At 41.4% G+C, this 14,162-nt stretch overlaps 1 protein-coding gene across 4 annotated transcripts in view; it reads left to right on the top strand.

Moving 5' to 3' along the window:
* Positions 1–1,215: 1,215 nt before the first annotated feature.
* The window catches only part of pds5a (PDS5 cohesin associated factor A), a 26,441-nt gene continuing 13,494 nt past the window's right edge, over positions 1,216–14,162 (top strand). For 3 of the 4 annotated variants that reach the window (XM_071923222.2, XM_078282251.1, XM_071923223.2), the window contains exons 1-6: positions 1,216–1,307; positions 2,227–2,379; positions 11,690–11,893; positions 12,454–12,540; positions 12,970–13,067; positions 13,666–13,792. In XM_071923222.2, coding sequence (XP_071779323.1) covers positions 2,266–2,379; positions 11,690–11,893; positions 12,454–12,540; positions 12,970–13,067; positions 13,666–13,792 — 630 coding nt within the window. In that variant the 5' untranslated portion in view covers positions 1,216–1,307; positions 2,227–2,265. Of the gene's footprint in view, positions 1,308–1,475; positions 1,533–2,226; positions 2,380–11,689; positions 11,894–12,453; positions 12,541–12,969; positions 13,068–13,665; positions 13,793–14,162 lie in introns of those variants that run through there. The other variant, XM_078282242.1, reaches the window with a different exon arrangement.

Below are 14,162 nucleotides of genomic sequence, written 5' to 3'. Positions count from 1 at the left end.
TTTTTGGCAGTCCATTATGTATAGCAGTATTATATGTATGCCTATGGCCTCGAATGTGCTGTATGGGGAGGATATTTCCAGGGAACAACAAAACATTCTATTTTCATTTACTACATAGTCCTTTATAAATACATTCTTTATTTTCACTTGGTACTTAAATGTTGGCACGTATATGTTCGTCGATAAAGTTTTGTTTTGAAATTTAGACCGGAAGTTTCATTTTTATTGTTGGTGGTTTATCAGTGATGGCAGGAGCCTATGGGTGAATTTATGCGAAGAACTTTCATTCCGAGCAGTCAAATCACTGTACACTGATTCAACAACTGATCTTGAAAAATAAAACCGACAACTAAATCCATTTCAAATACACTGTGTGCATTTATTCTCATTTGTAACAGCTTTTAATAGTCCTCTGAATAACTTCTATCTTGCTCCTGTAAATTATACTACTACTAATACTTCTCGATGTACCTCTCTCACAGGCAGTGCAGCTGGGGTCTTTCTCATTTCTTCACCTCAACACTGTTATTTTTCTACCATTTGTCAGAAACGCAAGAATCCTGACCTCAGGTCAGCGTCTCTAATGTGGATTAGAAAACTCGGTAAAAAAAAAAAAGTCACATTTTAAAAAGTTGTCACTTTTTAAAGTGTGTTTACAGTTCACCACCACCAGATGTCACTATTTACTCTCGGCTATTCATTTCCATGGGAAAAAGAATAAAAGGTAGACCTAAATCGTGAAGTTGAATACAATCATCCGTCTCCTAAAGTACTTGAATATTTAAAGTTACAGCGGTGTTATAGCCTACTATTACTACTGCTACTACTAGGCCTACAACTAGGCTACTGCTACCACTACTTCTGCTAGCAATAATAACAGCATGACAACGCTAATTTTTCTTTATAGTTTTAGTTTCATTTAATTAATAATTTTTACTGCAAGAACATGTAACCATTAACAAGATATGGACTGTATTAAAATTAGTAAGTACACAAAAAAGAGAAAAGGAGTAGAGGGGTTACATCACAAATATATACAGATATATAGAGGGACAGGGGATAACTGCAGTCAGAGAAACTAGATAAATAGCGCAGAGATTTTATTGGTCAGAGTGCGAGTTGTTTGAGTTGCTTGTTTCTGACTCCCGCCACATGTATTTTGTGGTGCAGGTCCCATGTGAAACCGAGGGGGGCGCTCTGCCTCCAGTCTTCACAGCAGCACTGACTGAAGGGAGAGAGAGCTTTGTGCCGAAAACTAGAAACCCAACCTGTGTCAGACTAATGAATTAAAACGGCCCACTTGAGAGGTAAATACTGAGGAGGGAATATTCGGCAAATGTCCGCAGGTTTTGGTCGTAGTTGTATATGTGTAAATGGGTTAATTTTGCATTTATTAGGGTGTTCAAAATCATCCGTGGGGGCAAGTTGGTGTTGAGAGAGAGGAGGGCTCAGGGCGACGGTAGCAGCCCTTTGCCTGTAAACTAGCGGCAGTAGGAAGCGATGCGTTGAAGTTGAAAAAAAGATAGAAACAAGTAAATTAGCTTCATTTTTCAACTTCATAAAGTTGTTGCATTTGTTAGAAACCACAGGAACTAGCCACGAGAAGAGGTGTTTTAGGCAGAGATTATAGGATACTTCACTTCCTCTCTGATTGTTTCTAGCTGGAGATGTGATGGGTATCTGAATAGTTTGCGGCCTAGGCCAGCAAAGTAGGCTAACCAGTTAGCTAGCGTGGCTAGCGCGATTAGCCGCTAGCTAGCTAGGATCATCTGCTAACATTACTCCTCTCCCGCAAAATGCTAACCGCTAGCCAATGATGTCTGCACTGCAGCTAGCTAGCTAATTTGATACATAGTAGCATTTACTGGCTGTGCTCGTATTTTTTAAAGTGTTTACATAATAGTTGCATAGTTCAAGTTGCTGTACCGAAAATAGTAGTCGAGCTTGTTTCTCCAGCTAAACGGTGTTTCATGAGAAATTTACGTAAATGTGGAGCTGATATTTAGCTGGCTATTTTAGCATGCAAGCTAGTATGCACAATGCTGGTTTGATTTTGGCTTCTATCTGAAAACTTTCTTCAGGTAGAGTATCCCAAAATGTACCGGAATTGTTTTGTAAATTTTGGGGGCAAACGCAATAATTGTAGGCTGAGAATTATTCTTAAAATGAGGTTTTTGATAAGTGCGGTAGAATGGTTGTGTTGAACTTTTGTTTTCTGACCTATAGAGGCCAGTAGAAGACCGTGTGGATTATACATCAACAAGCATGGAGTTCCCGCAACAGCAGAAACCGGCGGGGGACGGAAAGATCGTCTATCCGCCGGGAGTGAAAGAGATTACGGACAAGATCAGTAACGATGAGGTGGTCAAACGGTTGAAGGTAGGGAAAAGCGTTTTCTCCCTGTCAAGCTGCCTTTGGCACAAGCTATAACCCCATCTTCTACTTGTAACTATCTCTTGAACCTCCTCAGAGCAGTGTCCAACCCCTGGCACCATGCCAAACCCCCCTAACTTTGTAAACACTGATATAACGTTAAATTCATGCAATTCACTTGTTCTATATGAAGACAATGAATCTCTTTATCCCAATCTGTAAACGAGATTTTCATAAATGGCATCACAGTGCCATTACTGAATGAATCCTTGAATATTGTTGGAGTACCGTGTGTGACACATTTCAAATTTTAAAACGACGACCCCATTATTCAGTGTGTTGTGGATCTGATAGGGGTCCTCAACTTTTCCTGGCATAAATCTCATCACCCATTAAGGTTGGAGAATTGCAATGACCCCAAAATGTGAAAACATTAAATCTGAATCTTTCACGTTGAAGTGATGTTTACTGTATGAGCGCAAAACAGCGGTTCATTTCTAAGAGAGACTGAAACAGACAGCTGCTCTAGATAATAGCAGCTTTCTGTTGTGCCATTTGACCAATGCATGTCAACATTTCAGAAAGATTGCATGAAATATTTGCGTGAATGCTTTCCAAGGTGTATTTCCATTGACCTGCCATAAGTCAATTAAAAAGTGCTGGATGTAATGATGTCACACCTAAAAGAAAAACTCCTTGAGACTGTCTAACAGAATTATTGTGGTTCAACTGTTTCCCTTATCAAATAATGGGTGTTGGAATAAGGTGAAACAATGATCCCCATTGAGAAATTGGGTCGTCGCAGCAGCACATAGTAATAGGATACAACAATGAGAAATGGAATCTAAATGGAAAAGTAGCATAAAGACCAGAATACGGTAAATGGACTTTATATAAAGCATATAACTCAAATGGGGGTTATGCAAGCAACATGTATGAATGGGAAGAAAAGTATGGATTGTAGCATAATTATAGTGTGCAAGATAACATCAGTAAAACTTGCTGAGGCAAAGAAAGAATGAATGCAGGACACGTACGATATGAAAATACACCAAAAATATGAAATAATTGTTGCAGTTTTCCCTGATGCGCAGTCCTGGCCTGCAAAAGCAAAATGGAGACAGGCTTACTGCAAAGAATAGCCAATAACCTATTAGTCAGATTATAGCAATTATTTTGGGACAGCTGTAGTATTTGCCTTAGTTTGGTGCAATGAATCTATCCTGTTATCCAACTCTGTAGACTCTACATTTATGCTTCATAAAAATTGAGTGATTTCTTCGTTTTTGAGCATCAACATGAGAGTTAAACCTTACAGAAGCGCCCCTCCCCCTCCCCCCCATGCTTCAAACCCATGGCAGTGGTAACCTATTTGAGAGCTGAGATCTGTGCTTCGATGTTCACAGAGATCCTGTGACTTTACTTAATCACCCTAGTATGTGCACACCAACATTCATGGTTCCCTGCCATCATAGGACTGTGTTTGGGACCAATTTTTGGACCATAAAGCACATTGCACTTGGGCTTGACAAGCTGGCGGCACGTGCTGAATGGCAGCTTGTTGGCAAATTATTTGGCGTGTGTAAGACAAATTTAGACCTGTGCTGTCTGTTGTTGAGAGTTGGAGAGGCAAACACATACTGCATGTGCAGTAACTTGGCACATGGTTTATCCAAAGTCTGTAGTTTGGTGGAAGAGACTTGCACTCCTGTTGTACCTTTAGCAGAGCAGTCAGCAAATAGTCACTATATTTCATGAAGTTTATTTATGTTCTAATTTTGTGGTGCATGGCAGTCCAGGCCTAGCTTACTGCATGTATGGAACGCAGGGTTTCCCCAGAAAAGTTGTTAGACCGGGGGTCAAATGCAAGGCAGGTCCAACTTGACGCAAAACCATCCAGTGGCTGACATTTCAGACCTATAGTTATCCTAACGACAGAATTGTGGAATATTCCATAGGGCCTTAGGCTAAAGTTCAAAAACTGAATTTGAAAACCAAGTTGTTTATTAATTTAACACAAAAAACAACTTAGGCTTTCAACTGTTTTTCTTTTTCCCTGAGAACATAGATAAAATGTGAAATTATAAAACGTAATTTAACTCTAATGAGTTTTGAACAAATTATCCAATGCTTTTCCTTATTATGTCTTGGAGTTGCAATTGCATAAAACCCATCCCTCAGGTGACACTACCACCACGTTTACAGTGTGCCTTCTTACAGCTTGACAAGTTTGTACCACAAACGGTTGTGGCACAAAAGTTTTGTTGTTACCTTCCATTCGCCTTGCATCTTTAGAAGAGCGCCTTGAACGCCCTGAGCAGAAAGGTGCCCTACGTCACTGTCTGCTTTTTCTCTACTGTCCAATTGGATCAACGGGAGAGGCGGGACGTCTCTGACTATTATAAACAATAAACATGGTGGATCACCCGGAGCTTTACGACTTCACAAACCAGAGTTATCACGATCTAAACCGAAAACAGCAAGGTTGAAGGCAGCTGCACTCATCTTTTTATCTTTGGATAACTTTGGATACATTTTTATTGTTTATAATTATTGTATAATTTAGCTAAATCATGTTGCTGCTAGCCAGCACAGTAAATGGCTGATTGAGTGACTGACAGCAGTTTGTCAGCTGATTCTGTGGTTGCCTATTGACAACAACACAAACAAGCAGCAGGCTGATAAATTTTTTTTGGCTTCAACAAAAAAAGAGAGCGCAGCGCACCTCGCGTTGTTCAGCTGTAAAGATCGGGTGCTAAAGCTGCGATCTGATGCATCTAGTGCAATTACCATTATTGACACAGTTGACATCGCTGTCCACATACAACATTGCTGACTGCAGTCAGTCCCTTTGCTGTTCGCATTTGCAGTAATGTTAAATAAAGTGATGTTAGATGCATTTATGTATTTTTACTGCCAATAGGCTGAGCGGGCCCGGCCAGTAATCCACTGGGAGAAACCCTGGAACAAAGATCTGTTAGGACTTTACACTAATATCCATTTTTTCTGGTAAAACATCATCATTTGTCACAGCAAATATTGACCGGTCCAAAATAAATTCACCCATGACTGTTTTGTATACTCAATATCCTGGGAATATCCTCAATATCTTAGCACAGTCTGAGAGGGACAACAAACGTGATACAAAATGCATAAGTACGTGGAATTACTTTATTATAACAATTGGCATTTAGGCTTAAATTTTCTTGGAGTATGGATGGGCAAGGTTGTGTTAGTCATACATAATGCAGAAGGTTCCCACATCGAAAAGTTATTACTTCATTATTGACTGCAGAGCTATAGTCTGCAGTCTGCTATAGTTCTGATTCTGCTCTCATGGTAGTAAAGTTTTGAGTTTGCCTTTGCCTTGGCCCCTACAAGCCCCACTTCTCTGGATAAGTAGCCTGCTGTGGGAGTTGGATCTGAACTCCTGACTTTTGAACGTTTCCATGGTCAGTTCAGGTGGAGGTTTGTATCCAGTTCTTGTTACAATCACATCAGAGTAGGGATGCACCGATATATCGGCCGCCTATTGGTGTCAGCTGATATCAGCTTTAAAAAGCAATATCTGCATCGGTCCGATATTATTTTTACTGACGATATTTGGCTGATTGTGGAATAGGCATTTTTGTGACCTTTTTTCTAGGAGTGTGTCACTTAATACAGCTGTCAAATTTGCAACAGAATAAAACTATCATGGTCTTTTTTTAAAAAGCGGCTTAATTATCTTAAGATTGTCTTCATTTGTACTAAGATTCTTACAAAAGTGCATATTGATATTAACCGATATGGGTGAGAAAATACCGGATGCCTCAAAAAACACATCAGAGCCGTATCTTCTGCTGTCTCTCAGAATAGGACTGCTAAAAGCTGTAATGCTACCAAGAAATATGCACGGTCTAGCACGGTTTTCAATAGAAGCACAAACTGCTATATATGCACACAGTCATATATATGCATATACAGTAGTTTGCATTTTTAAATCAGATCCTCTGCTTTGCTTGCAATTATTCATGCCTTGCGGTGGTATTTATGAAAAGAGATAAACCTAGATTTACTGGATTTGACTAACAAGCATATTTGGAATCTTGATCTTATTTATGTAATTATAAAATATTTTCTTCTTTTTAAAGATTTTTTTTGCTATTTTCACCTTCATTAGATAGTTAAAAATAAGGAGATAGGAAAGAATGGGAGAGAGAGAGAGGGATGACATGCAATTAATGTCTAGGGCCAGATTCAAACCCAGAACGTCATGTTTATATGGTGTGGGCCTTAGACCACTGAGCCACCAGGACGCCCATAAAATATTATTTCCAGGGCATTACACAGATATGAACCTCTAACTTAATACCTTCATCAAAGCTCCAGTTGTAGCATAAAGAGACTAAATAAAGGTGTTTACTAGTTTTAAAGGTAGTCTGTTTCCTGAGTCTACCCGGTGGCGAATTTAACTCACATTTCCATCAGCACAGGCCGGTCATGCAGTCTTTGATCTATCAAAGGACGGCACAGTGCACAAGAGTACAGGGACAGAAGGGAGGCTGAGGAATCGGTACAGTGCGTCTATTTGATCTGACTGTGTATTGTAGAGATTTGTGCTTCAAACCGCATTCATTTCTCAGAGGCTAGAACAGTTCCTTCACCTTCACTGACAGTTCATTACTCTGCACTGCTGAGGCTTGTCTGAAGAGATGCTCCATTCTTAACATTCAGCACTGAATCTAATTCCATTTCAGATCTGTTATTCTTCCATAGGCACACTATTCTGACTGCACACTGTATTCTGACTGCATGTTGTGTTCTGACTGCACACTGTATTCTGACTGCATGTTGTGTTCTGACTGCACACTGTATTCTGACTGCACACTGTATTCTGACTGCATGTTGTGTTCTGACTGCACACTGTATTCTGACTGCATGTTGTGTTCTGACTGCACACTGTATTCTGACTGCATGTTGTGTTCTGACTGCACACTGTATTCTGACTGCATGTTGTGTTCTGACTGCACACTGTATTCTGACTGCACACTATTCTGACTGCACACTGTATTCTGACTGCATGTTGTGTTCTGACTGCACACTGTATTCTGACTGCACACTGTATTCTGACTGCATGTTGTGTTCTGACTGCACACTGTATTCTGACTGCACACTGTATTCTGACTGCATGTTGTGTTCTGACTGCACGTTGTGTTCTGACTGCACACTGTATTCTGACTGCACACTGTATTCTGACTGCATGTTGTGTTCTGACTGCACGTTGTGTTCTGACTGCACACTGTATTCTGACTGCACACTGTATTCTGACTGCATGTTGTGTTTTGACTGCACACTGTATTCTGACTGCATGTTGTGTTCTGACTGCACACTGTATTCTCACTGCATGTTGTGTTTTGACTGCACACTGTATTCTGACTGCACACTGTATTCTGACTGCATGTTGTGTTTTGACTGCACACTGTATTCTGACTGCATGTTGTGTTCTGACTGCACACTGTATTCTGACTGCATGTTGTGTTCTGACTGCACACTGTATTCTCACTGCATGTTGTGTTTTGACTGCACACTGTATTCTGACTGCACACTGTATTCTGACTGCATGTTGTGTTTTGACTGCACACTGTATTCTGACTGCACACTGTATTCTGACTGCATGTTGTGTTTTGACTGCACACTGTATTCTGACTGCACACTGTATTCTGACTGCACACTGTATTCTGACTGCATGTTGTGTTCTGACTGCACACTGTATTCTGACTGCACACTGTATTCTGACTGCATGTTGTATTCTGACTGCACACTGTATTCTGACTGCACACTGTATTCTGACTGCATGTTGTGTTCTGACTGCACACTGTATTCTGACTGCACACTGTATTCTGACTGCACACTATTCTGACTGCATGTTGTGTTCTGACTGCATGTTGCTTGCTCGTAGGGCTTCAACCCCCTGGCTAACCTGTTGTAATGACATGAAATATATGGGGGGGGGGGGGGGGGTTTAGACTCCTCCATGGGGAAGGAAATGGTAGTCTTTGCCGTTTATCAGATGGTTTCAGAGCCGGTTGCATGAACTACAGGGTTAAACTTTAACTTAAGTGAAATGTTTTGCAGAAACAACTAAACTGGTGTGGAGTCTCCCAGATTGCCAGCCAAAATAAATATATGATTGAAAACAACTCACTTAAATTTTCTGACTGAACTGAAACACTATCCAAATAAACTACAATGAAATAAGGACACAGAGAGAGACGCACACAGGACCCTACACCACAAGGCCCACATACACGTCTCTGTGTAGGGGGCTTTCAACGGCTGGATTGTGACTGTTTCAGCTAAGAAAGGCTGAGTGTATGTGTAAGGAGGTGTGTGTGTGTGTGTGTGTGTGTGTGTGTGTGTGGAGGAGGAGGAGGAAACGTAGTGAGTGTGGTGCTCTGCAGCCTGCTGGAGCGGTGTGCCCATCCCCCACTCCACTGGCGGCCTGGCTGTTGAGGGAGCTCCTCTGCTCCACTGTGCCTGGCAGCCCACACACACTCTCGCTCACCCATATGCACGCACATACACACTCATAGAGGAAGTGGTAGCTGTAGTGTTGGGCCCTAGTGCCTGTCCGCGAGAATTTGGATGTGTGATAAGATTTGTGTGCATGCAACCTCCTGAGTGAAAGAAAGTCTTTTTGACAGCAGCTGTCCTGTTTAAGATTGCACAACTCTCTGTTTAGATATGAAAGATTAAAGGATAATTCAGGTTATTTTCAACCTGGGCTTTATTTTGCCATCATGTTAATCAATTCTGATCAAAATTAATTAATAATTAATTCACTGTAGAACTACATATACAGTACAGTACAGTACAGTACAGTACAATACAATACAATCCAAAAGGGCCAAGTGAAACTCAGTCAAATCCAAAAGCACCCAAAAATGTCCTTGTCAAAACATACTTACATTGGAAAGAAACCTGCTTACGTCCGATTTGTGTATGTTAGTTGAACTAGTGCACGCAAGTAGAACGTTCAAGTACTCTCATGCCATGTTCACGTCATATCAGACATTATGGATTTATGGTAAATATAAACTACCGACTGAGAGAAACCATTCATGTCAACCTCCTAGTGGTAATTACTAGTAGGAGTTGTTGGAATTTTTTCCAGGCTTTGATATCTCCTACTTAACATCACGAATTGCGCAAATGTGCAAGCAGTAAACATGGCAGCAAATCCACCAATGTCGGCAGTCCAAGACAAAAATTGAAATGATCTTATATTCACACTAATACAATCTCAACCCTACTTACGAAAAGCTAGCAGTATCTGTTGCAGTTTGTTTATGGTTGATTTTAAGTTCATAAATGCAAATGATTTTGGATGTGGGTGTTCCAATGAGTAAAACGCGTAAAGAACACTTTCAAGCTGAAGCGCTGAAATCCCGTTCTTCCGCATCGTCCGATGTGACGTGAACATGGAGGAAGAAAGGCAGTCAGCAGAGTAAACAAGGAAATTTGTGAGCAAGGCCAAAAAGTATCAAATGGACTATTATAACTGAAATGTTGTGTGATAATTGCTCAGTCACAGCTATTTATAGATGTGTAACTGAGTGTGAGTGTTATTTGGTGAATGGGCTCAACTGCTTGAGTTTCAGTTTGGATTGTATCAGAGAGCAGGACTCCTGCAAACTAAGAGGCACAAAGCTCTACATTTAACCAATAGAAGAATTTTACTACCCATCCTGCTTACTGAAAATGGAATACAGAAATATCTCATTTAGATAACACCCTGAGTCAATACTTGAGGCGTCTTTGGCAGCAATTACATATTTTTAGCATTTTTTCCTTTATTTGATAGTTCAAAGTAGAGAGACAGGAAATATTGGGAGAGAGGGGGGGGGATGACATGCAACAAAGGTCTTGGGCCGGATTCATACCCAGGACGTTGTGTTTACATAGTACACACCTTAGACCACTGAGCCACCAGGACACCCTGCAATTACATCTTTGAGTCTTCCTGGACACGTCTGCGTCAACTTGGCACATCTAGATTTTGGGTTTTTCTCCCATGATTCATTGCTGATTTGCTGAACATCTATCAGGTTGGATGGGGATCGTCTGTGAGCGGCTAGCTTCAAGTCATTCCACAGATTTTCAGTTCAAGTCTGAGATTTGGCCGGGACTCAGCACTCAGTGATTTTCACATTCTTGTTCTGAAGCCATTACAGTGTTGATTTGGCTGTATACTCAGGGTCACTGTCCTGTTGGAACATAAACTGTCATCCCAACCTAAGGTCTTTGGCACTCTGAAGCAGATTCTCCTCAAGAATTTGCCTGTACTTTGCTCCATTCATTATCCTTACAAGTCTCCCAGTTCCTGCTGCTCAAAAGCCCCCAGAATGATGCTGCCACCACGTGCTTTATGGTAGAGAATGATGTTATGGTGTGTTCAGATTATGAGCGACAAAGCTACAAGAAGTGCATGTACCTTGAGCTCCAGCACCTGCTGCCGAGCTGAATTTTTTGTGTTTCTTTCTCAATATATGAATAAAGTTGGATTATAGAGCACTGGGAACTGGTTCACTGCAAGAATTAATTTCTCCTCCATTTGGACAGCCACAGATTGTGGATAGCTAGCTACTCCCTGGGACAGTTTTGGTGGAACTTTCAGGAAAGTGGGGATGAAAAATAATGAAACAACTTTCTCAGTATTTTGTTGGTTGAGCCTTCATTGCGTCATTGGAGCATGAAAAAAGTTGAAATTGGCTCAACTTCGATTTGTAGCATCGCACGCCCGTCATGCAGTGCTACGTATGTGACACACACATGTAGCTCTGGCTGAAGAGTTCAAATTTCATTTCATCAAACCTCATAATCTTTTGCCAACAGTTAAGCTTTCTGTTTTTGATAAATATTTTTCAATAAAAAAACACTTTGACATAATATGCCTTGTAGATCAGTGACAACAAAACAAATCTATTCCATTTTGAATTCAAGGTATAGGCCTAAAACCACAAACTGCAGAAAGTCAAGGGGGTTGAATACTTTCTGAAGGCACTGTATATATAAGCTTCTCTCCTGTGTCTGTCAAATGTGCATGACCAGCTTTGGCATGTCAAGCAATGTGTTATCATCTGTGTTATCAGTCAATAAATAATATATTATTTAACACCCATTGTTCACCAATGTTGATTAGTTGTCATTGAATAGTGAACACCATTAGTTTTCCATGCTACTATTACTAACTTCCTTGTGTCCCCCTCTACTTCTACCTTTCTCTCCTGCTCCCCTCCCCACCCTCCTCTCTCTTTGTCGCTTCCTCTCCCAGATGGTGGTGAAGACCTACATGGACATGGATCAAGACTCAGAGGAGGAGAAGCAGCAGTATCTGGGCCTGGCGCTCCACCTGGCCTCAGAGTTCTTCCTCAGGAACCCCAATAAGGACGTACGCCTGCTGGTGGCCTGCTGTCTGGCAGACATCTTCAGGATCTACGCCCCCGAGGCCCCCTACACCTCCCACGACAAACTCAAGGTTAGGAAGGCCAAAACAGACCCTGGGCAACTGTTGGAAATCCTCCACCTGTCAAACGACTGTGCTCTAACCCCCAGGGAATAGTACTCAATAGCCCAACCTCACTCAGTTATCAGTCAAGTCATCCATTGGCAATCCCATGACAAAACCTGCTCTAGAAAATTGGTCTGATGTAGCAGCATTGAACTTCAATAGAGAAAGAGAGTAGGAGTGCCATGTTGCAGTCTCCTCTAGTACTAACTGGCCAGAACTAACAAGTGTTGGCTGGAAATATGTCACGATGAACTCCATAATATCACCATCGTCAGATTCGCAGTGTTCCCATGGTGCAGGACTGTGGTGAAAACACTGCTGACATTGCAAACTTTAATGACCAGGCTCTTAATTGCGGCTTCTGGAAAAAAATCAACGTCTGGAGCCCTTACTAAGACTAAGTTCGTTCGGTAGAGCAAAAACCAGTACTCAATGTTCAACATAACAATAACCAAACATTTTATTTAGTCACATGCTTAATGTTTCAGCATGCCCCTTTAGTCTTTTCCTGTCTTCATTGTCTCCAGGACATCTTCCTGTTCATCACCAGACAGCTAAAGGGACTGGAAGACACCAAGAGCCCTCAGTTCAACAGATACTTCTACCTGCTGGAGGTAAGGCGTTAATTTGGAATAAGCAAGGAGGGGCTACAGGTGTACAGAGGGGGTGGGGGAAGGTGTGTAGCAGTACAGCTAACAGAACTGCTGAAGCTTCCAGTTCAGTAGATGCTCCTACCTACTGAAGGTGTGGAAGGAGGAGGCAGCGGGGTGTATTTGGACAGCTAAACAGAATTTAAAAAATACTAGGAGCACTCGGTGTAATTGATCCATCTACCTGCTGGAGGTATAGGAGTGTGAGAGGATAGAGAAGGAAGGAAAAAGGGGGAAATGCTACAGCATTTTCAGAGAAAGGGGTGTGAGCAAATGGGAAAGGTGAGAAGGGATTGGTATGTGTTGCGGGTGGGGGGGGGGGGGGGGGGTAGGTGACAGTTGATGAGAATTGGAGGAATAACCTGTTTGTTGATTTCCTGTTTGTTACTGTAGAACCTGGCATGGGTGAAGTCCTACAACATCTGCTTTGAGCTGGAGGACTGCAACGAGATCTTTATCCAGCTTTTCAAAACTCTCTTCTCTGTCATCAAGTAAGGCCCTCAGCATCTCCTGCTGTATCCTGTTTATGTGTAATCTCTCCATTTCTAATGACCCTCATGTTTTCCCTCTCCATCTTTCTAACCACCAAACTCCTTTTGGTAGCCTTGAAATGAACCTCTTGCATTCAGATAGGTCCCCTTTTACACCTGGCATTAACATGTGTCTCATAGCTGGATTCTACAATGTGTCTCCAGTGAACACATTGATAAAACATCGATTTTGACAGGCCATGTTTGATAGTCCATGTTTGACAAGTATGTTACTATCCGAGCTGCTTACCACTTGTTTTACGTGCACTTCTTAGTTGGATCCGTACACAAAAGCTTATTTCTGTTTATGTAGTATCTATATGTGGATTTCAGATGCTTTGCACTTTATTGATAGTGTGGGCAAATGCGTCTTGCAAATGCACACTTATACCTGGATATTGTGTGTTTACTCTCTTCAAATACAGTTCAGTCACCACGCAGCACAGTTAACGCCAGATGTACTTTCTTTTCTCTCTCTCTCTCTCTCTCTCCATTTCATCAGAAAACACTCAAGGTCAAAGTGTGTCTCTCTCTAATGCCCCTCTGTCTTCCTCCGCAGTAATAGCCATAACCAGAAGGTGCAGATGCACATGATGGACCTGATGAGTTCTATCATCATGGAGGGAGACGGAGTCACACAGGAGCTGCTGGATACCATCCTCATCAACCTCATTCCTGCACACAAGGTGGGACACACACCCACCCACATTTACATACATACATATGCATGCATTGACAGCGTTCCTACACAGGTCTGGAAAGTCTAGCGATGCGTGGAAACAAAGCATCTGGAAAAGTATGTGGAAATACTGTTGTTTTGGCCTAATACATATTTGACTATTTGACATTTTATGTAGTTTTAGACCCCATGTTATTTCATACATTGTGATATTTGTTGATATTGTGATATTTGAAGAATAATCTGCAGCTATAGAGTCACATGACCCAGTTGTCATATTGCTCAGCCACTATCAGCTTCTGTCATATTGGACACAAAATCTTCAAATCCTGTCAATCAATGAATGATTGAGGAAAGTATGACATTTTGAAACAAGT

This window comes from Centroberyx gerrardi, chromosome 3, assembly GCF_048128805.1.
Source record: "Centroberyx gerrardi isolate f3 chromosome 3, fCenGer3.hap1.cur.20231027, whole genome shotgun sequence".
NCBI classification, from domain to species: domain Eukaryota; kingdom Metazoa; phylum Chordata; class Actinopteri; order Beryciformes; family Berycidae; genus Centroberyx; species Centroberyx gerrardi.
Note: the sequence above shows the minus strand (reverse complement) of the source record. Positions and strands in the feature narration are given on the sequence as shown.